This window comes from Panthera onca, chromosome E2 (genome assembly GCF_046562875.1).
Source record: "Panthera onca isolate mPanOnc1 chromosome E2, mPanOnc1 haplotype 2, whole genome shotgun sequence".
Classification (NCBI taxonomy): domain Eukaryota; kingdom Metazoa; phylum Chordata; class Mammalia; order Carnivora; family Felidae; genus Panthera; species Panthera onca.
The window spans coordinates 5,684,045-5,708,552 of NC_138353.1; the positions used below are offsets into that span (position 1 = coordinate 5,684,045).

At 43.1% G+C, this 24,508-nt stretch overlaps 1 protein-coding gene, 1 non-coding gene and 1 pseudogene across 2 annotated transcripts in view; 1 reads left to right on the forward strand and 2 right to left on the reverse strand.

Moving 5' to 3' along the window:
• Positions 1-3,153: 3,153 nt before the first annotated feature.
• LOC132691205 (uncharacterized) lies at positions 3,154-4,463 on the reverse strand (annotated as a pseudogene).
• A 2,839-nt stretch (positions 4,464-7,302) lies between these two features.
• On the forward strand, positions 7,303-7,375 carry TRNAQ-CUG (transfer RNA glutamine (anticodon CUG)). The gene has a single exon. It is a non-coding gene; the product is annotated as a tRNA-Gln (tRNA).
• A 1,842-nt stretch (positions 7,376-9,217) lies between these two features.
• Positions 9,218-24,508, reverse strand: part of LOC132691230 (zinc finger protein 677-like) — a 35,106-nt gene continuing 19,815 nt past the window's right edge. Inside the window, exons 2-4 of the mRNA XM_081791401.1 lie at positions 22,166-22,218; positions 15,314-15,395; positions 9,218-12,677 (exon numbers count right to left, since the gene is read on the reverse strand). Coding sequence (XP_081647527.1) covers positions 12,459-12,677; positions 15,314-15,328 — 234 coding nt within the window. The 5' untranslated portion in view covers positions 15,329-15,395; positions 22,166-22,218 and the 3' untranslated portion in view covers positions 9,218-12,458. The remainder of the gene's footprint in view (positions 12,678-15,313; positions 15,396-22,165; positions 22,219-24,508) is intronic.

Here is a 24,508-nt window from a genome sequence, read left to right on the forward strand (position 1 = left end):
ATCTTGAATTTAACATTTTGTAGCTGAGAAGATCTACAAAAGGCATCATCCTTCACAGATGGGTTAGAGCTGTTTGGCACCTGCTGCCTAAAACTCACAAGATGAACCGAACAAAATACAGCTTGAGAATTTATGAGGAATGTGCAGAATGCTAGGGTACAAAGTTACAGGAGTAAAGAATTTGGTGTCACAAATGGAATTACATGTTTACTTGAGCATGTGACCTATTAGTCTCGTAGCTTTTATGCACTACAGTAACTTTCTGCTGTGTAGAGATAAAACGCATTTGATCATTCTACCAGTCAGGAACTATTGTATTCACTGATATTAGCAGGACACAAAATTCCCTGCCTTCAAGTAGCTTATATTCTATAAGGTTAAATGAACAAATTCAGTTAAGTCTGTAAGGATAAAATATGATAGCGGTAAGTACCGTAAACGTTTCATGTACAAAGACAGATCACAGGGTTTCCTAATTTAAACAATGTTTTCAGGCAATGCCCACATGATGAGGTCATCTTTGAGCAGAACCACTGAAAGCGTATCATGCAAATACCAATGAGGAAGGGCAAGTGGGTGGAGGAAACAAGCAGAAAATTGCCAGAATGGGAACATATTTACAGTGGATTGGGAATATCCACAATTGTTGTGTGGCTTAGAGAAATGTGAAACTAAGTTTCCACTGCAGGCATTTAAATTTTGGGAATCCTTGCAGTTAGAATTTTTAAAATTTTAATAGGAAAACTGCCCAGAGTGCTTCAGATTACATGTAATAGATCCAAAACCATGACCTTTTTGGAGAATGCATGGACCTACTTCTTTATGGCAGCCTTACCCCTACCGAGAGAACATAGCAGTGGGGTGGGGTAAGGACTTAAAGGAAAGACAGTAAATACCATTTGTCAAAACTGTCTGAGGGATTTGATCCCAGGACTTGTTAAGATACATACTTTTCGTCTTGTCTACCCCTGTAGCCAGCCAGGGGTATACTGCTACTTAAGAATGTGAATCAAGTAAAATTTGCTGGGTCTTTTACGCCTCAGTTATATCTTCAATGTCAACGTCAACAAACAAATTTTTAACATATAAGATATTGTACTTAAAAATTGAACAGTAACAAAATCACGTATTTCATGTTTCCTCATTAGTACAAGATCTACTAACCCCCAATTATTCCTAGTCTTATGCTTCCATGTGAGACTTGTGCTTCCATCTTGTGCCTAGTATTTATACAAAGTTGACTTTTCATATGTTTCATATCCCAAATTTTATACTAACTCAGATGTGATGATAATGTGACTCTATGTGTGAGGTCGGCAAACTTTTATGCAAGGAACATACATTAAATATTTTATTCTTTGTAGGCCATACTGATTCTGTTACCACTCTTCCAGTATGTCCTTACTGGGTCAAAAGTACCTAAATATGAACGTGGCTGCATTCCAGTTACACTGTACTTAAAAATAGATGTTAGGCTGTTTTTGGCTCATGTTATGTAGGTGGCAGACTCCTGATCTACACAAAGGAATTAAGAGCACTAGAAGTAGAAACTCTATGGATAAATACACAATACCTTTCCTATTTTTTAGCCTCCTTAAAATATGGTGGACTGGGGGTGCCTGGGTGGCTTAGTCGGTTAACCGTCCGACTTCGGCTCAGGTCATGATCTCGCGGTCCGTGAGTTCGAGCCCCTCATCGGGCTCTGTGCCGACAGCTCAGAGCCTGGAGCCTGTTTCAGATTCTGTGTCTCCCTCTCTCTGTCACCCTCCCCCGTTCATGCTCTGTCTCTCTCTGTCTCAAAAATAAATAAACATTAAAAAAAAAAATTAAAAAAAAATATGGTGGACTGTTTAATAAACTAACACTCTCGTATATATGTGTATAGCATATGTAAAAGAAACCCATACTAATGGTAGCACAGGGCAGAAGCAGAGAAATGGAAGTCCATGTGGAAAGGAAGTGTCGGGTGCTCTACATGAAGAAGTATAAACTCACGTGTGGTAAGCTGTATAGGATAACCCCTAAAACAAACACATAAAAGATAGTTATAGGTAATACCAGTAAACCAAAAAAGAATAAAAAGGATTTAAAACAAAATCATCTGTAAAAACTGAGTTATTTCAAACAAGGCAGAAAAAGAGGGAACAGAGAAAGGAGATCTAAAAGCAACAGCAAGATAATTTAAATTTATATAGTAATATCTGTAAAAGCAAACAGTCTAAAAACCCCATTGAAAAGGAAAAATTGTCACTGATTTTTTTTTTAGTTTTATTTATTTTGAGAGAGAGAGAGAGGGAGAGAAAGAATCTCAAGCAGGCTGTGTACTGTCAGTATAGAGCCCAGCAACCTCATCAAGATATCTAAAAGAATAGGGGCACCTGGGTGGCTCAGTCGGTTGAACGTCTGACTTCGGTTCACCATCTCAGTTTGTTAGTTTGAGTCCTGCATCAGGGCCACTGTCTGCTGCTGTCAGCACAGAGCCTGCTTGGATCCTCTGTTCCCCTTTCTACCCCTCCTCCACTTGCACGCGCTCTCTCTCAACAATAAATTATGAAAACATTCACAAATAAAAAGAGAGGCGCCTGGGTGGCTCAGTCGGTTAAGCGTCTAACTTCGGCTCAGGTCATGATCTCACGGCTCCTGAGTTTGAGCCCCGGGTCGGGCTCTGTGCTGATGGCTCAGAGCCTGGAACCTGCTTCGGATTCTGTGTCTCCCTCTGTGTCTGCCATATGCTACTCATGCTCTGTCTCTCTCTCTCTCAAAAAATAAACATTAAAAAAACTCTTTTAATTAAAAAAAAAAATCTAAAAAAAGACTGCATAAACTGAAGAGAAGTGGATGTTTCCACAGGTGCCCTGCTCCTTTGACGCCCAACATCTTATTAATTTTAGGTCATTTTGAGTTTTAATTTTTCCGCAGAGTCAAACGTTTGATTTGATTAACCTTCAAGAGCTAGACTTCGTTCTTAGTTCTCATGCACAACACACTGTGGAACCTGCTTAAGCAATTAACCACACTCATTATATTTGTTCTCCAACATGAAATCTTTGGTAAATCCTGAGGCCAAGTCATAGCATGAAGGCTCTGCTATGCTGTTTGTAAGGTTTCTTTCCATGACTCCGTGATTCTGTGGTATGGAGTTCCCCTATGACATTGCTTTACATTCATATCTTCATTCTACATGTATTCTGGAGTTTACTGAGGCTTGAATACTGCTTAAAGGCCTGGCCACATTTGTGACATTTGTAAGGTTTCTCTCCAGTATGAATTCTCTGGTGAACTGTCAGGTTTGAATTCTAACTAAAACCCTTGCCATACATATTACATTCATAGGGTTTCTCTCCAGCATGAATTCACTTATGTTGAGTAAGGTCTGAACTCCTGACCGAGGCCTTGCCACACTCATTACATTTGTAAGGTTTCCCTCCCCTGTGAATTCTCTCATTACCCCAAAGGTGTCAATGTGTAGTAAAATCTTTACCGCACTGATTACATCGGTAAGGTTTCTCTCTAGAATGAATTCTTATGTTGAGCAAGATCTGAACACTCAGAAAAATGCTTTGCAACACACATTGCATTTGTAAGGCTTCTCTTCAGTATGAATTCACTCATGACCCCAAAGGTGTGACCATGCGGTAAAATCCCTTCCATATACATTACATTTATATGGTTTCTCTCCAGTATGGATTTTCTGATGACTTGTGAGGTTCGAGAACCTGTTAAAGGCTTTGTTTGCTACACTCGTTACATTTGGAAGGTCTCTGCTCAAAATGAATTCTTGGATAATTAGCAGAGGTCAAGCAATGGCTAAAAGCCTTCCCACACTCATTAAGTTTGTAAGTTTTTTCTCTGTTGGGGGTTTTCTCACATTGTGTCAGTAATGAAGGATGCATAAGAACCTTCCCACATTTATTAACAATGTTGCTTTTGACAGTAGAAGGAATTCTTTGAGGTAGTGAAATCGAGGGCTTTTTTTTCTTTTATCTTTATTTATTTTTGAGAGAGAGAGAGAGAGACAGAGTGCGAGCAGAGGAGGGGGCAACGAGAGACGGAGACACAGAATCCGAAGCAGGCTCCAGGCTCTGAGCTGTCAGCACAGAGCCTGACGTGGGGCTCGAACTCACAGACCGTGAGATCATGACCTGAGCCGAAGTCGGACGCTTAACTGACTGAGTCGCCCCAGGCTCCCTATAAATTGAGGACTTTTTGATAGACTTCTCAGCTTGATTACTTTCATAAATTTCCTCTTGGGTTTGAAATCTCTGAAGTTCAGCCAGATATGAATGAAAGATTATTCAAAGCCTATTGCCCAAGCAGTTCTTATACTTGTTTCCTGAATAGCCTACCTTGCTCTTTAGTGACTTCTTCATCATATCATGTTTGTAATACTGAGATATACTTCTTCTTATGGAAACACTGTGCTTTACCGGGAAATGATTCCAGAATTTATGATGTTGTTGGTCTTCTCTACAGATGAGATTTAAAAAAAAAAAAATTTTTTTTTAATGTTTATTTATTTTTGAGAGGGACACAGAATGCGAGTGGGTTAGGGCAGAGAAAGGGAGACACAGTATCTGAAACAGGCTCCAGGCTCCGAGCTGTCAGCACAGAGCCCGACATGGGGCTTGAACTCACGAGCTACGAGATCATGACCTGAGCCGAAGTCGGACACTCAACCAACTGAGCCACCCAGGCGCCCCGTGGTGAGATATTTATAATGGGATGTGGCTATTCCTTCATAATTTGTTTTCTTCATATACCCACTGAGTGGCAAATTTGTTCACATCTTGCTGGATTCCTCTTAAAGTCATCAAAGTCATGACTTATGCATCTTTCCAAAATCAACATTTAGAATAACTCTCCATTATTAAGGCCATCTTTTAATGGTAATTCTTTGCTCACACATCTAGTAATGATATCTGTAAGATATAAATAATCATAGCCTTCCTATTAATCAGGGTGGGAAGATGAATATTTTATACTGAAAAGTATTACACCAAAAGTAAAACTCATAACTGACAGAGTTATCAACTTTCTCCAACTATGGTTTGGAAACACAAAGGACCTAAGATTCCTCAGTGTAAAGACAGTGTCATTACATATAATCCAAATTGTTTTCAGGGAAGCCTATTTCCAAATAATCTGTGACCAAGGGTTACAAGAGCCCTGAGAAAACGTAAATTTGCCACAGGCATCCCAAAGCACACAGAACCTCACAAGAAGCATAAAGGTGTCTCACATATGAAAACAGATAGTAAAGCTGATTATCAAATGCTTATTGTACACAACATTAAATCATGACTTAAAGAGAAACAAAATATTCTTCTGAATATGTGTTACAAAAATATATCCAGGTAGAACAGGCATACTGCAGTGTTAATAATCCAGAATATACATTAAAAATTATCTGTTAGTCATAAAATATAATAAACATTTTGTTAACCAAAAAAAAATCTAGCAATTAACAAGTATTTACAATTATAAGACATATATAGTCTGTGGAATTATAAAGAATTCACCCATAAGAACAAAGGAAAGGACCTGCATTTCAGAAAGAGCACACAATGTTGAGAACTGGAAAATATGCTGAACATCACGGATTCTGAAATAAGAGATTCAGATAAATAGCTAATATTATAGAGATTAACAATGGGAAAATGGGACATCAAAATGATCAAGCTGGGAACTCCAAATGTACCTCCCTTTATAAAAGCAGGAAACAAGCTAGAAAAAATGTCAGAATGAACTTAACTCTGGAAATTAATCACAGGATTCCAGCAACCAGGCACACTTTTAATCAAGAAAAAGGTAGCTGTGCCCCAGCTAAGAAGTGGCCTTGAAGATAGGAGCCTGCAGGGGGTAGAGACTTCCTGAACTACAGGGGAACAGATGGGACCTTTAAGGAATTGTTGCTGTGTTTGTTTAATCTGAAGGACTGGCTCAAAGTGCTTGCTGTCTTTGGCCTACTTCAGATCTCTACTTAGGTGGAGGTGATAACCAGGGGTCATATGTCACAAACTTTTTTTTTTGTTTAAGTTATCTCTACACTCAATGTGGGACTTGAACTCACGACCCCAAGATCAAGATCTGTATGCTCTATGGATTGAGCCAACCAGATGTCCCTAAATTTTTTAAAAAAACATTTATTGACGCGTTTCAAAAAAATGTTTAAAGGTAAATTAATGCCACCTAGGGCAAGGGATAACAATTGGAGCAAACAATGGGACAAACCTAAAACCCTGGTAAAAACATTGGGGAGTGAGGTGTACTGGGGCATAAGGCTTAGAAAATCCCCACATATTCCAGGGATTCTGGAAGGTTGTGAGCATGCCTGGGACTGGGTACTTAGGAAAAGACCTGAGAAATCCCCAAGCTTTTACCTCCTATTGACCCCCAATTCTGAGCAAGCAGAAATGAAGGGTAAGGCACTGGTGTAATCTTCTTCCTGAAAACATAAGTCATTCCCTAAAATAATCTACCCCATACACAAACACACAGAGTTCGTCTACAGAGAACATAAGCAGGTCTTGTTTTGAATACGGATGCAAAAATACTCAACAAAATACTAGCCAACTAAATATACACAGCATATGAAGATTATACACCATTAAAATTGAGATTTACCCAAATGTCCATCAATGTATGAATGGATAAAGAAGATGTGGTGTGTGTGTGTGTGTGTGTGTGTGTGTGTGTGTGTGTGTGTGTGTGTATATATATATATATAATGGAATACTAGTCGGCAATCAAAAAGAAGGAAATCTTGCCATTTGCAACTACATGGATGGCAGTGGAGGGTATTATGCTAATAGAAATTAGTCAGTCAGAGAAAGACAAATGTCATATGACTTCACTCACATGAGGACTTTAAGAGACAAAACAGATGAACATAAGGGAAGGGAAACAAAATTAATATAAAAGCAGGGAGGGGGACAAAACAGAAGAGACTCATAAATATGGAGAACCGAGGGTTATGGGAGGGGTTGTGGCAGGGAGGGATGGGCTAAATGGGTAAGGGACATTAAGGAATCTACTCCTGAAATCATTGTTGCCACTATATGCTAACTAATTTGGATGTAAATTTTAAAAAATGAAATTAAAACAAATAATAATAATTGAGATTTGTTCGAAGAATTCAAGGGTAAATGGTTCAACACATGAAAATCTTTCAATGTAATAAACCACATTCATGTAAGAAGGCAAGAAAAAATACAAACCTACATAATCATCTCATTGTATGCAAAATGTTTGAAAAATCCAGAACTCTTTATTGATAAAAAAAAAATTCAGCATACGAGGGGCGCCTGGCTGGCTCAGTCAGTAGAGCATGTGATTCTGGATCTCAGGGTTGTGAGTTCAAGCCCCACGTTGGGTATAGAGATTACTTAACAAATCAAGGAAAATATTTTTAAAAATTCAGTATACTAAAAAGAAAAGTGAACTTCCTCTACCCCTTAATGATCATTTATGAAAAACCCACAGCTAATATCACAGTCAACGGTGAAAGAATAAAAGCTCTCCCCCCAAAGGCAAAGAAAAAGACACAAATGCACACTTTTACCACTGCTATCAATGTGTTCTGGAGGTTTTACCCAAAGCCATTAAGCATGAAAAAGGAATAAAAAGTATACATATTGGAGAAGTAAAAAAAAAACTACCTCTGCATGTAGATGGCATAATCCTATCTACAGAAAATTCCATAAAATACCCCCAACACACACACACAACCTTCTAGTGTTACAAATGATGTCAGGAAACACAGCATCAATACATGAAAAATCAGCTGTGTTACTACTACACATTAAATGGACAATGTGAAAAAGAAATGTTAAAAATTATTCCCTGTATAACATAACATCCAAAGAATCAGATACTTAGGAACAAATTTAACCAAGGAGATGAAAGATCAACAGACTGAAAACTATAAAACGTTGCTGAGAGAAATTAAACACCTAAATAAATGGAGAAGATGTTCCATATTTATGGATGGGAACACTTCATAGTTTTGAAAATGGTAACATTCACCAAAGTGGTCTGGAGATTCTACAGACACACTATCAAAATTCCAAGACTTGTTGAGAAATAGAAAACATGATCCAATACATATGGAACCACAAAGGGCCCTAAAGAGTCCAGACAATTTTGAAAAAGAAGAAATCTACAGAACAGAAAAACAGAGACAGAATGCACACAGGCAGTTTCAGGGACTGGGGACAGAGGAAAATGTGGAGAAACTGATTAAGGGTAACGGACACTAATTTGGAGTGATGGGAACGTACAACCAGACAGAGATGGTGGTTGAACACCTGGTAAATGCACTAAATGCCACTGAATTATTCAGTTGAAAATGGTTAATTTTGTTACGTAAATTCCACTTTAATTAAAAGTTCAGGGGCGCCTGGGTGGCGCAGTTGGTTAAGCGTCCGACTTCAGCCAGGTCACGATCTCGCGGTCTGTGAGTTCGAGCCCCGCGTCAGGCTCTGGGCTGATGGCTCGGAGCCTGGAGCCTGTTTCCGATTCTGTGTCTCCCTCTCTCTCTGCCCCTCCCCCGTTCATGCTCTGTCTCTCTCTGTCCCAAAAATAAATAAAAAACGTTGAAAAAAAAAAAAAAATTTAAAAAAAAAAAAATAAAAGTTCATCTTTAGGGACGCTTGGGTGGCTCAGTTGGTTAAGTATCCAACTCTTTATATCGGCTCAGGTTATGATCTCACGGTTCGTGAGATCAAGCCCCATGTTGGGCTCTGTGCTGACAATGTGGAGTCTGCTTGGGATTCTCTCTCTCCCACTCTCTCTCTCTGCCCACCGCCCAGTATTTTTTAAAAAGTTAATTTTTAAATAACAATGTAAGTAATTTCACAACAGCTTTAAAAATATATATCTTCCAATTTTAATACCTTAAAATTTTGAAGCTAAGTCTGTTTATATTATATAAAAATAATAGTTTCTCTTAGGCTGGCTTCCTCTAATACCCTGAAATTCTCACTGGATCCCTCATCATAATTCCATGCATGAAACAGACATGAGGTGAGGGTAATACATTTTACTATGTATTAGTAAACATATAATTATCAAGAATAAATAAAAATTAATGTGCACTTGCCCACAATTAATAATCCTGACTTCATAAAGATTATTAGGGAACTATAGACAACCTTAAGGGTCATATGACCAAAAGAACAAGGAATAACTTTTTTTTTTTTTAATTTCTTTTGAGAGAGAGACAGAGAGACAGAGAGAGCGAGAGACAGAGGAAGGAAGGTGCAGAGAAAGAGAACCCCACGCAGGCTCTGCACCACAAGCATGGAGCCCGATGCAGGGCTCAAACCCACAAACTGTGAGATAATAACCTGACCCAAAGTCCGATCTTAACCAACTGAGCCACCCAGGGGCCCCAGCAAGGAATAACTTCTAATGAAGGCAGTTTTATCAGTTAAAAGAAGAAACAATATTTGCCAGTTCCAGAAGGTCCATGCAGGAGGTGGCTGTGCAGCGGTGACCAACAAATAAAAACCAATAACAGCCTGAGAACAACAGAACACCAGGATATGGATCAAGAAGGACAATGTGCACTTCAAACAGAGTTGAGGTTAATAGAATATGGGAAAGAAAACAGCCATCATGGGTTAATGAATAATAGGATTTCCAGAACCTTAGAAATTTTGTGGATACTGTCTCATGAATAACAGTGACGAAGAAGTACATGAAATGTAAGAAATTGGCTATGTTTCTATAAAATGAACTTAGATATTTAAGTACTAGTTCAATGTACCAAGAGTTACATGGTGAATCTAGACCGGGAGATGATTAATTAAAATAAAGCACTTAAACCAAAATATAAAACATCTATAAAATTCATATAAAATTCAACAAGTTATATTTAGAAAATTTTAAATATACTATAGAAAAAACAAGGTATTTTATATAACAAATTATGAATAAATTACTTTGTTTTTCTGGGATGAACAGAGTCACTTCATAACAAAAGCATATTCTCAAGATATCCAATATTCTTGATTTTAAAAATCCAAATTCAGGGCACCGGGGTGGCTCAGTCAGTTAAGCGACCGACTTCAGCTCAGGTCATGAACTCATGGCTTGTGGGTTCGAGCCTTGCGTCATGCTCCGTGCACAGCTTGGAGCCTGGAGCCTGCTTCATATTCTGTCTCCATTTCTCTCTCTCTGCCCTTCCCCTGCTTGTGCACTATCTCTCTCTCTCTCAAATATAAAACAAACATTAAAAAAAAATTTTTTTTATTCTAAATTCATTCAGATGGGCCAGGTATTTGTTAATGAGCAGGTATGAATTCAAGCAAACCATGTGCAGGAAGGATAAATATGATATATCTTCCCAAAATTCTAGACATTACATAGGTTTTAGAAAAACACTTGCTCCACCATAACCCTGAACACTCAGGAAGGAAATCTGTAATACCTGGAAATGTGCATCAAAGTACCAGCATCTTCAACAAAAGAAATGGAGTAGAGCTCAATAATGTAATAAGCATCATGAACTCATAAATTCCCTCGATACGATCATTTAAAATCTTATTTGCTGGGGAAGGAACAAGGACGTACACATGGAACGAACACTGTTGTGTGAATAATAGTTCAGTTAACAGTCTCATAGATGGGGTAATGAAGGCGGACAATGATCCCTCTAGAATAACTTCCTGTATTTCTTCACGCCAAATCAAAGGGGGATGACCCTTAGTGTACTCGATCCCTATTACCACTGTGCCCTTGAGAGGCACTTTTGTGACACTCCAAAAACCAGAAGTCCTGGAGCCCTAAGCCAGGCTTTCATGCTACACTCGATGCCAGCATCCTGGAACATGCTGACCACTCTACTCAGGTGCTTTGGGGCACAACTCCACTTAGCAGAATGGTGCTGTGACATCTAAATATAAGTGTTCTGCATCTAGAATGTTCTTTTTACCACTAAAACTTTGTATGGAAGAGTTCACCACACAAGTCGTCTCCAGTACATAATGGGTAGGTTATCACAACAGAAAATACGAGGATAAAAGTTCAGACACTAAGGCAGTGTATTTCACAACCCAGAAAGTTTCAGAGGCAAACCACACAAACTTAGGAGACTATGAAATCAGGGAGAGCCAAGGTTTTCCCACACTCCCAGACTAAGGAAGACCTGCAAGACAGAGACAAAGAAGATAAGAGACTAAGGAAAGGGGTTATACTTTGTGGGATGTTGAAACAGGACCTGGGATCTACCTACAGACTCCTGGCTGATGGCCTAAAGCCTGAAATACGGTTCCCATGAAGGACTGGGGATCAAACAAAGGTCCCCCCACCCGACCACCCCCCCGCCACACACTGTCTTTACAGCATTGCTGAGTAACAATCTCGAAACACCCACTCCATTCCCAGTACACATTCCCCTAGAGCGTGAAAGTGGAAATGAAGAAATGGCAGAGGCATGGAGCAGGCAGAGGGCTTGGGACAGCCCATGCACCTGCCTCTGGCCCTAGATGCAAAGAGTGTTGCCATCATGACAGGTCACTCAAGCACATGAAAGAGGATACAAGCTGGAGAAGGCCCGCAGTCAGGACGAAGGGGGCCTCACCTAAGATCTGTATGACTGACTAGAGGAGACGCAACGAAGGAAGACGCCCCTTACAAACAGCCCTCCATGTGCTCCCCAAGGTCGAACCAGTAAGGAGTCCTGGGGGCAGAGAAGGGCATGCCTGGGTCGTGACAAAGACTTTGCCCTTGTCGCTGCCAGGAGCTGCACTACCACTGAGGAGGGCAGGAGACACGCACACACCAAGAAGAGGGTGAAGGAGGAGAATAACACCCTCCTTTGAGAGCCCACAAGAGATCAACTCTTCTTTTCCAAACACCTCTCCCACCTGGGGAGAATGACCCAAACAACATTTCAGGGAGTCAATTCCTCTCTGCCATCTGACCCTCACTTGCCTTCACATCTTTGATACCTTCCCACCCACCTGGCTTTTGCCGCTAGTTTCACCCCACTCCTGGCCGTGCAAGGCTCTTCCTTCCTCCACAGTGGAGATGATATTCAGCTCAGAAAGAGGGTCTTGCTGACAGGGAAACCGGTAGATGATGTCCTGCAGCTTTTCCATAAACCAATCCCAGTTCCTGGACAGCTGAGACCAAGGACATTCAACATAGGCGGGTTGTGAATAGCATTTCACAGACTTGTTCAGTGACCGACCCACATCTTCCAAATGCTTGAATGTTTGACATACACAGATATCCAGCTCTCTTCCCAGAACTACTGAATCAAGAGTACAGGAGTAAAACCAGGCAATGCGATGTTTTAAAGTTTTGACATAAAGTCTTGTGTCTCCTCAACTTCTAGCGCCACCACTAACCTGCATGTAGTGAGCACGTCATCGGACGAAAGGGGGCACTTCAAATCCAGACACCTCGGTGTGAAGCTTTTCATTTCTGGATCAACAGGGCTTCACTCTCAGTCAAACAGGGCAGGGACTCTCAAGCGCCTCCCAAAAGAAACACAAAGGTAGCCTAGAGCAGTTCCCAACCTCTGCAGGGAAACTATCCTCACCCAGGGAGACCAGGGTCCTGTAGTTCTCCAGCATCACGTCCCTGTACAAGGCCCTCTGAGCGGGGTCCAGGCACACCCATTCCTCCTGAGAGAATTCTATGGCCACATCCCTGAATGTCAACAGTTCCTGAAATGAAAGCACATTTCACCAAGAGGCCATCAGGAGAGTACTTCTTTCACAAAAACGAGAGGAGGAGAGAGGTATAAGCATCAACTAGAAATGAGTGCTGGAATAATCTACAAAAGATCATTTTCAGCAAGTCATATATCCCTGATTTTATACTTTCCATCAGAGAATTTCCCTTAGCTACACTCTGAGATTTTACAATATTGTGCAAGAAAAGAAAATATACATACAATACTGTATATATGAAAACTGCTGAGTTGATCTGAAAAGTTCCGATCATAAGAAAAAAAATGCCGTAACAACGTATGGTGATGGATGTCAATTAGACTTACTGTGGTGACAATCTCACAGTATATACAAATATCCAATCATTAGCCTACATCACTCAAACTAGATTGATGCTATTTGCCAATATTCCTAAATTTAATAAAATGATTAAAACAAAAGAAAAGTAATGATAAGTAGTAACTCTACATATACTTAGTGCAATGGAGAAGCTGAGGGTACAATATTGTGACTGGGTGGAAATGAAAGGTACTTTTTTCTTTTAATTTTTTTTTAAAGGTTTTTATTTTATTTTTGAGACAGAGAGAGACAAAGCATGAGCAGGGGAGGGGCAGAGAGAGAGAGGGAGACAGAATCTGAAGCAGACTCCAGGCTTTGAGCTGTCAGCACAGAGCCCAACACGGGGCTCGAACTCATGAACTGTGAGATCATGACCTGAGTGAAGTTGGATGCCCAACCGACTGAGCCACCCAGGCGCCCCTGAAAGGTACTTTTGATGGTCATTCTATGTATGGCTTCAACTAGAAAACAAAGAAAAACGGTACCTGGGTGGCTCAGTCGGTTAAGTGTCTGACTTTGGCTCAGGTCATGATCTCATGGTTGAGGAGTTCAAGCCGTGTGTAGGGCTCTGTGCTGACAGCAGCCTGGACCCTGCTTCAGAGTCTGTGTCTCCCTCTCTCTCTGCCCCTCCCCCACTCACACTCTGTCTCTCTTTCTCAAAAAATGAATAAAAACTTTAAAAAAAAAAAAAAAAGGAAACTGATACTCTGAGGATGAACATACTTTTGTAAACAATGTACTGGGAAGCAAAGAATATCTAAGGAAATGCTTTTTGTTTTTTTGTTTTTACTTTTGAGAGAATACAAGAAAATTTCATGAAATCATCACATACTAGAAAGAAATAATGGTACAGAAGAAAAGACAACATGATCTTCCCATTAGGACAAAGAATTAAGTATGCCGGAGGCTTAAGGATGTTTGCTCACCTTCCACTGATATTTTCATGGAATAAAGGGGAACAAATGGACACCGCATTAGCTCTGGAAGTTAGCAGTATCACCCATCCACAGAATGATTTTCTAGTCCCCAAATTACTAAACGGGGCCCTAAGTGACAATAGCTGGCCCAGGAAGAATGGTGGATTTATATCATCTCCATAATGTACCCCAACATACAGACTTAACATTATGTGAAGGAAGGGAAAAAAATACACACAAACGAAAAACCTTCAATGGTAGATTATATGCAAGTTCTAGATAGTATGATTATATGAGTTCTATATCTAGAACTATTATAAGTTCTAGATAGTATGCTGTATACACCAAATGACAGCTAATTTCTCCATGAGCTAGGGCATGAGTAGTGTCTTCAGGGATGACCAAGTCCATACAGGCATCACCAAAGGTAAAAACTGGAAAGATGGGAAGCTAATAATTACAGAACTCACTAAAAGTTTTGAACATTTCCCATATGGTAAGCATTACTCTGATGCTTTACAAGTTTTAACTTGTAAAAGGATATAGCATCCAATTAAATTAGTATTTGTTCCCATTTTATACAGGACCCAATTCTGTCACACACACTCTAAGGAACATGCCTCAAGTCATATAGGTAATAAGTGACAGAGCCCAGACCTGAACAAGTTGTCAGGCTTTAGCATGGAACCCATGGCACCACACAGTGAAGTAATGGACACAACAGTAAAAGTGTGTCGACAGAGGGCTTCCTAGTGGAGAAAACCTGAAACAAGTTCAAGGCTGAAAAATAAACACGGATAAAGATCAATATATATGTCTGCACACGTGCATGTGCACACAAAGTATTCCTACTGCTGTTATCTCATTTAGGTGATGGTGCAAAAAAGAATTAAAGGCCATGGAAAACATGTCAGGCATACTTTCAGAGTTAAAATAAATAAAAATTATTTATGAAATGAAACACACTGAAAATAACTGAAATCAAAGTACCAGTCTCTAAATGACATCTATGTTTAGATAAATCTTCATTATCTATGATTTTGTGCATTTCGTGTGCATTTCAGCATTTCTAGTACAACGAACATGTATAAATTGTACTAAATGTAAATAAAACTGTCAATGTTTTTCTCTTAGCCTACGACAAAAACCTTGTAAAAACTTTTTTAAAATAGCAACATGTAAATCCAATCTCCATTAAATACATCCACAGAATTGTAGGAGCTGGAATCTGCGTGGAGATAGAGGGGCTGAGATAAGGTCCTGGGGTGAGCGTGAGCAAGCATGTCAGGGGGGACGCTTCAGAGTGAGATGAGCATGGCCCAGTGGTAGTGCAGGACACAGAGGACAGAACAAGGAACCCAGATATGACTTTACCTGAGAAAGAGTCATTCTTGACTCCTGGACTTTCCTCCTCTGAGCTTCTGTCCCAGGCAAGATGGGTCTCGAGACGTCAAACCTGAGTGTCAAATATATGCTGTTTAACGCTTAGAGTCAACTTACCCCTTTCTGTGCCACAACCACAGACAGGTAGACCTCCCCATGTGGGAGACGGCCCTCTGCTGCCCACTGCCAAAGAGGGGTTCAGAACAGTAAACTGCTACACAGAGACCTCTTCCTGCAGAATGCACTCCCCTCCTGGTGAGGCACACACATAAGCTACAGCAGGGGGGATCTGGGCTGCACTAACCCTCCCCTTGGAGTCACAGGCTCCCCCAATAACACCCCATGTCAAGGACAGCCCGCCTCACCTCTCTTCCTGTCTCTAGATCCGGGGCTGGTTCATTCCTCATTAATGGATGAGCTAAGGCCCTGGGGCCCAATGCTGGATACAAATTAGAATCACCTGGGGCATTTTCAACACCACTGAGTCTGTTCCCCATCATCCCAAACACAAGAAGGGGAATTCCTGGTGACTGGGCATAAGAGGTAACTACAAAATGCCTCAGCAATCCAATGCAAAGTCAGGGTCGAGAACCACTCAGAGGGCACCAGCCCAGCACACCTCCCACCTGAGGCTCTGCTCTCTCCTGGGCCCCTGTCCCCGGTATCCAGACAGTGGAAGAGGAAGGAGCAGAGACACCCATGCGGAGTAGGCATTACAGGCCAGAGCCGGGGTAGGGACGAGGCTAGGATGTGACAGGGCAGTGTCAGAGATGGCCCCACAAGAAAGTGATATCAAGACAAAGACCTGGGGAAAGAAGTTCACCATGTGCATTTGAGGAGTCACAGAATTCTAGGCAGAGGGACCACCCTTGGGAAAGCCCTGAGGCAGTGCTGACCCTGGCCCCAGGAAGAGCAGACCTTTGAGTGCCTCTATCCCAGCGAGGGAGGAAGAGGGAGGAAGAGACAAGCCGGGTATTAGGTCACAGAAGTAGATCAGGAATAGCCAGCCGGCCATTGTCTTCAGACACTGTTTTCCCCCATCCCAAGTGAATTTTGGAAACCATGTAGTGTTTTACCCATATTAATGTATTTTCTTTTAATCTATTTCTTTTTTTTAACGTTTATTTTTAGGGAGAAAGCGTGCATGCACACATGCAGAAGTGGGGGGGGGGGGGGAGGGGATAGAGAGAAAGAGAGAGAAAGAGAAAAAATCCCAAGTAGGCTCTGCACTGGCATTGCACGAACCGTGAGATCATGACCTGAGCCAAAACTGAGTTAACCAACTGAGCTACCCAGGTGTCCGCCCCACCCCTTTTTTTATTCTGTCTTAAGTAAAAACACACACAATTAATGTAATATGCTCTGGAATTCGAAAACATGCCAAGATGGTCACCTAAGCCCCAGGAAGGATGGCACTACTCTTGACTGAGAAGTGGAGGACTGCAGGGAACATAATTGGGGGAGTTCAGGAGCTCATGTTTGGACTTCATTAAGGTGGAGATGCCTGTTAGACGTCCCAGCAGACGTGTCAAGGAGACAGCTGGACAACACAATCTGGAGTTCAGGGAGGTCTGAGATGGAGTGTGTAACTGGGAGACTTAGGGGGTTTAAGGCCCTGAGATAAGGTGACATGGAAAGTCACCGGATATAGATGGAGAAGAGAAGAGGTCCAAGACTATGCTATGGGGCCCTCCCCCAATCAGGGAGCAGGGAGTTTAGGAAAAATCAGCAGAGGAAACTGAGAAGTGAACATGGTGGGGAGAAGAAAACTGAAACGGACACACAGATGATAGATAAGATCTGTCAATAGTGGGATGTCCCAAAGGCCTTAAAAAAATGTCTTTAAAGGAAGAAGGAGTCATCACTGTTCAACATGTTGCTGCTCAGACAGATGAGGAGAGCCAATTAGCCAGCGTTTCTGTGAAATGAGAGGACATCAGTGCCTCTGACACGGAGAGTGGAACAACAGCTGGGAAGCCCTGACTGGATGAGGATCAGTGTTAATTACAGGGAAGACTGAAGAGAACATAGACAATTTTTGTGTATTTTGCTCTGAAAAGGAGCAAAGGGCTCTTACTAAAGAAGACAATGTCCATAAAAGAAAATTTTTGTTGTTGTTGTGAAGATGAGAGAGAGAGTGAATGAAGGGCTTTGTTAAGGTTGGGCTATACTACAATCTGCGCATGATGGCTAAAATACTTCCCTAGAGGTAAAAACTGAGCACAATTTGGTAGGATACAATGTCCATGCTGAGATTTGAGGTGTCTGGGAAGTGGTGCACACCGTCAGGGTGGAGGACAGCTGTGTGAGAGGGCGGTCCATTCCTCGTCCACAGTGAAGGAGAAGACCCAGATGCATGAGGCTTGTAGGTGGCCCAATCAGGGAAGATCTCTTTCTCATGGTTCCCAGGTGCTCAGACAGACCATCTTGGACTGAAGTGAAGACAGGAAAGGAGCAGATGGCCTTCTCGGGGGCCCTGGAAGAAAAGGTATGGTAGGCAAGTAGGGAAATTCCAGAGGAGGTGGTCCAGGAATTTGAAGGGAGACCAGTCAACCTTGGTTTATGTTTTCCTCTAGCTCTGATGGAAGACGGACACAATAAGTAAGCAGAGCTGGAGGAGATGATGATATGGAGAAGAAAGCAAGGAAGTCAAGGGTTTGTAAGGGAATGGTTACATCAGTCCTTTGCAGGTGTTTAATTTGCGTGGCTATTAGTAAGTGAAAGGTTTGTCTGTCGCCATCTTTTAAAATAACCTGAAAAAGTGAGGAGGGCATATTCATAATGTTTACCATTTATCCCCCTACAGCAGAGAGGAAAAGCCTGGGCCCCACACACACAGAATGAATGATTGAAGATCTCTAGTGTAACCTTCATGCAGTGGTTTACGCAAGGGTCCTTGATGTCTACAAGGGTCCTGGTTGTCCTTAGCATGGTCTTCTCACAAGTGAAGAGTGAGCCAGCCAGGGGCCCCAGAAGAGGCCAGAGCCAAGGGTCCTTCACTGAGACCACTATCCTCACCCCCAGCAGGTAAGAAAGGCACACTTAAGAAACTGAGTTGGTTGAACCACTGCCGTAGCCACCTCGGGCGGAGCACACCCACTCCAGCAATAAAGGAGCCTGAACTCTGCAGAAAGAGCAGAGGCCTCTGGGCTGCTGAGAGCCACTGATGGCGATGGTCCTGGTGTCAAAGATTTCTGACTTTGCAATGACATTTGGCTGAAATATTCACAGCCCAGATGCTGACTTATTTGGTCTACGACTGTGCAAACTGAGAGGTGGAGCAGATTGTGTGTGTGTGAACAGAACAGTACAGGGGAAGCTGGAAAACTGGAAGGAGGGGACACAGGAGAGGCACAGACAGACAAACCAGCTTTGTCCCTCAGGTCACCCACTTGGAAAAGCACCACTCTGCCATTCCAGAAAAGATGAAGGACAAAGGGGGGATCATGTATGTAGGGTGAATGTGTGCCTTGGGGGGAAATAACCCTTCTCTTTTCTTTTTTTTTTAGTTTTTTTTTTTTAATTTTTTTAATTTTTTTTTATTTTTGAGAGAGAGAAAGAGAGTGTGAACAGGGGAGGTGCAGACAGAGAGGGAGGCACAGAATCTGAAACAGGCTCCAAGTTCTGAGCTGCCAGCACAGAGCCTGATGTGGGGCTTGAACTCACAAACTGTGAGATCATGACCTGAGCCGAAGTCAGATGCTTAACTGACTGAGCCACCCAGGCAGCCCTGGACTCAGACACTCTTACAAGCCTCCCATGGAAGCCAATGCATTCCTTGGAGACACCATCAGGATCCTTCTATTCAGCTATGGAATCCCACAACATATTCCAGGCCCCAATAACTCAAGCATTTATGATAGAATAATACACATAAAAACGCCCAAAGACCCACTGATCCCTGAAGCTGTATTTTCATTCACAGTGACCCCACCCCAAATGTTGGCACCTCTGTAATCTACTAAATAAAATAACATCTCCAATGATGTACATACCCCAACAAGACCCCGGCATCTTCTATGGAAGCACCTCAAATTATCATTTGTATCCTCCCAAATGCATATAAAACTTTGACTTCCACCCTAACCATAAGAGTTCCCCTAAAAGACCAAAAATAACCTCCAAAATCACCTCTATTTTCCCTGTAATTCCACTGTTGGTTGCATAATGAATCTTACACCCTCAAGACGGCCTACACAAGTCACTTGCGGAGCAATGCTAAGGTACAGCTCCTGGATCCACCCCGTCAGGACCAACGCACTCCTGTCCCTGCAGACTGAAGGATAAAGAGCCAGAGTCATCATGGCCAAGGAACAAAAAGTGCAGGGAAAAAGACTCGAGACAGAAAAACGTTGGTGTGTGGGAACAGAGAAAAGGCAAATGTGACTGAGGCACAGGTAGCCATGAGAGGAGGGTAAGTGCTCTTAACACATATATATATATATACCCCTTAAACAATAACTGCCATACCTCCCTGTCCCCCTGTGGCAACCACCACTCTACTTTCTATATCTGAATTTGGCTGCTCTAGGTACTTTACATAACTGGAAAAACACATTTGTCCTTTTGTGTCTGGCTCATTTCAATAAGCATATGTTCATAGTTTATCTATGTTGTAGACTGTTTCTGAATTTCCTTCCTAAATTTTTTTTTAATTTTTTTACATTTATTTATTTTTGAGAGACAGAGACAGAGCACAAGTGGGGGAGGGGCAGAGATAGAAGGAGACCCAGAATCTGAAGCAGGCTCGAGGCTCCAGGCTCAGAGCTGTCAGCACAGAGCCCGATGCGGGGCTCGAACTCACGAACCATGAAATCATGACCTGAGCTGAGGTCTGGACGCTTAACAGACTGAGCCACCCAGGCGCCCCCCTTCCTAAATTTTTAAGCTGAACAAGGCTCTGTTGGATGTATATACATTTTGTTCATCATTCATCCACTGATGCACATGTGGGTTGCATCTGTCATGAACACAGGTATAAAAATACGTGTTCGGGTCCCTGCTTTCTATTTCATTGGTACATACTCAGAAGTGGGATTGATTGATCATATGGTAATTCTATCTTTAATCTTTTTGGGAAATCACTACATTCTCTTCCAGAGAGGGTACGCCATTACTTTCCCACCATCAAGGCACAGAGAGTTCAATTCCTTCACATCCTCTCCAATGCTGGTTATTTTCAGTTTTGTTTTTTTTTTTTTTTTTTTTTAACGTTTATTTCTGAGAGACAGAGAAGGACAAAGCACGAGTAGGGGACGGGCAGACAGGGGGAACAGAATCCAAAGCAGGCCAGGCTGAGCTGTCAGCATAGAGTGAAACATGGGGCTCAAACTCCCAAACCGCAAGATCATGACCTGAGCCGAAGTCGGATGCTTAACTGACTGAGGCACCCAGGTGCCCCTTTCGAGGTTTTTTTTTTTTTTTTTTTTTTTTTTATAATACATATCACAAAAACTGTGAAGGTATCTCATTGTGGTTTCTATTTGCTTTCCAAAATGATTACGGATATTGAGCATTTTCTCACGAGCTTACTGGCTATCTGTATATCTCTTCTATGGAGAAGCATCTTTTGCCCATTTTTATTTAAAAAAAAAATTGTTTTTTTTTATTTGAGAGAGAGAGAGAGAGAGAGAGAGCGCACAGACGTGAGAAGGAGAGACACAGAATCCCAAGCAGGCTCTCTACTGTCAGCACCAAGCCCAACGTGGGGCTCAAACCCAGGAACTCTGAGATCATGACCAGAGCAGAAATCAAGAGTCAGCTCCTTAAATGACTGAGCCACCCAGGTGCTCCTTTTGCTCATCTTTAAATTGGTTGGTTTTTGTTCTTCTTGAATTGTAGGTCTTCCTTTCCCTACACCTACACTTTCCGGGGAACTCTTCACACCTATTTCGCCTTGTCCTACTCTTTCTCCCCAGTCTTTCTGACTGTTCCACTCGCCATACGTTTCTGCCTCTCTCTGCCCCCACGGGTGTCCCCTCTGCTCTCCCTGTTCCATTCCCGCTTTCCGGTTACACCCCCTCCGCCCGGCTCACTGGAACCCCCATCGGATCTCGCACCGCTGTTTCTCTCCCCGCTGTCATCCTACCCTCTCCTGCTGTCTCTGTCTCTGCCTCGCCCGCCCGCAACCTTTTGCTCCTTCCCGCTCTGCGTTCGAAGCGCCTCTCTCTTGCGGCCCCACTTCTGCTTGTGCTCGCTATTTTGCTCCCCTTGTCCTGGGGCGCCTCCCTTTTCTCCACGTTTCGCTCTCTTCTCTTCTCCGCCTGCCACTCTCCCGAGTTACTGCGTCCGCTCCCACGGTCCCTGTGTGTCGACCCTCTCACTGATCTTCCCTCCCTCATTCTGTCTCTCTCTCCTCATCCCTGGCTTCCCTGCCGCAGTCACGGCTTCCACGAGGCCCCTCAGCCTCGCGTGCGGGACGTGACCCGCGCTCTGACACCCCGCGCTCTCCCGTCCTCGGTCCCGCTCCTGAAAGCCCCTGCTCAACAGCGTGCTCTTCCCGGGCATCGGTCCTCCCATCACATGCGGGGCTGCAGGGGAGACTCCTAGGAGGCGGCGGGGTCTGCGCCACCCCAGGGCCAGACTCGGAGCCCCGATGGGCCCAGACCCACCAGGCTGCGGGCACAGGCGCCGAGCGCTGCCATCCACCCCGCACGCCCATCTCCCGAGACTCACGCGGCGCGGGGGACACGGGTGTCCAGGGACACAAGGCGGCAGGCGGCGTCTGAAGGCCCGAGGGCCCCGCGCACCACAGGCGGGGACCGACTCCGAAAGATCCGAACCGAAACCATCCGGGACCCCCGAGCCAGCCGCAGGGCTCGGTGTGTCCGCGACGCCACTCACCGCGGTGGGAGGCGCGGGGGAGGCGACGCTAACGTGCTTTGAGACCCCAGACGCTGTGATGACCTTATAACCTCTCTAGCCACTTGTGTGAGCGGCCTGTTAAACGCTGCGCGTGCGCGTTAGTGGAAGGGCAGGGCTGAGGCGGGCCCTAGGGAGAGCACTACAGGCCACGTGTTGGGTACGGTAAGTTACACGCCTTGGGCGTGGCTGACGAAGCGCTCTGGCAATGGGCAAGTTATGAATAGTTATTTATATAGTTATGAATAGGTTATGAATAATATTTAGCCCGGATGCTCACCTTGGCGGAGCCTGGGAGGAGCGCTTCCGGCAACCGCCCGCCGGTCCTGGTCAGACCTGGGTCGCAGTTCCGGGTCGCAGGATGGGGCGGAGGTTGGGGACCACTTCCGGTAATGAGATGGGGAAATAGGCTCCTGGAGCCCGGGCGGAGGGAGCTGTGCTGACAGCTTGTAGCCCTGGAATCGCCCGTAAGTTTGCCCTGGCTGGTCTCTTGGGGGTGAGTCCGGGACCTCTGGACGGGGTGGGCGGAGCTCCCAGGAGGAGTCTTTTTTGGAATCTCTGTGTCCTGTGTCACTGGACTGCTCCCTGCCTGTTTTGAGTCGATGTCTCCAACAATTTGAGGTAGAGCTCAGAGTTGTGTGGGCCACGTGTGTTGAAAGCGAACATGTTTACGTTTTATCAAGGTGAGCCAGTTTTCGTTAAAACGCTTTTGTTATAGAGGTAGAGATTGGCCTCCTGGGAGAGGCGAGCTGGGCTCTGCTGTCTGGGACCTGGTCCTGGGTGCGGAGTGATGTGGGGCCACGGCTGGATCCAGGAACTGCTCCTCTGCTAGAATTTAATTTAAGCAATTTAACTAAGCCAAGGAGTCCACCTGTCTGTGCAGGAGATGCAAACTGAAATATGAAATGTGAAAACCTACCAATGTGAAATGTGCCATTTTTACAGACATTTTTCAGAACCTCATTTCCACTTTATCGACTTTCACCATGTGCTTATTTCCAGAGACATTCATAGGCACACACTAGGGTGTGGTAGATGATTTTTTTTTTTTTTTTAATGTTTGAGAGAGAGTGCGAGAGATTGTGAGCAGGGGAAGGGCAGAGAGAGAGAATCCCAAGCAGCCTCTGGGCTGACATGGCCACTACCATGAGATCATGACCTGAAGCCAAAATCAAGAGTCTGACGCTTAACCGACTGAGTCACCCAGGCTCCCAAAGACATGTGATAATTTAGGCCACTAACAATTGCTTAATATATATATATCAGCACTGTTGACAATAGCCAAAGTATGGAAAGAGCCCAAATGTCCATCGATGGATGAATGGATAAAAAAGATGTGTTGTTGGGGCACCTGGGTGGCTCAGTCGATTAAGTGTCTGCCTTGGGCTCAGGTCATGATCTCACCATTCATGAGTTCAAGCCCCCCCGTCAGGCTCTGTGTTGACGGCTCAGAGCCTGGAGCTTGCTTCGGATTCTGTGTCTCCCTCTCTCTCTGTCCCTCCCCTGCTCATGCTCTGTTTCTCTCTGCCTCTCAAAAATAAATAAACATTGAAAAAAAAAAATTTTTTTAATGTGTTGTATACACACGCACGCACACACACACACACACACAATGGAGTATTACTCTGCAATCAAAAAGAATGAAATCTTGCCATTTACAGCTACATGGATGGAACTGGAGAGTATTATGCTAAGAGAAATTAGAGAAAGACAAATATCATATGATTTCACTCCTGAGGAAGTTAAGATACAAAACAGATGAACATAAGGGAAAGAAAAGCAAAAATAATATAAAAACAGGAAGGGAGACAAAACATAAGTCTTAAAGTCTTAAATATAGAGAACAGAGGGTTCCTGGAGGGGTTGTGGAAGGGGGGATGGGCTAAATGCGTTAGGGGCATTAAGGAATCTACTCCTGAAATTATTGTTGCACCATATGCTAACTTGGATGTAAATTAAACAATAAATAAATTTTAAAAAAATAAAATAAAAATTTAAAAACCATAAAAAAGCCCTTTAAAACATAGATCTAAGTTGCGTTCTCTGTATTTTTATTTATATATTCATTTTGAGAGGGAGAGCACGTGGGAAGGAGAGAGGGAATCCCAACCAGGCTCCACACTGTCAGCTTGGAGCCCAATGTGGGGCTCTAACCCACGAACTTTGAGATCATGACCTGAGCTGAAATCAAAAGTCAGACACTTAACCTACTAAGCCACCCAGGCGCCCTGAGTTCTTTATATTTCTCATTGCATTCCACACCTAACATGACTGATAAATTCAAATAACTTTGAGCTGAACTTTTGTGACATTATAATTCATTGC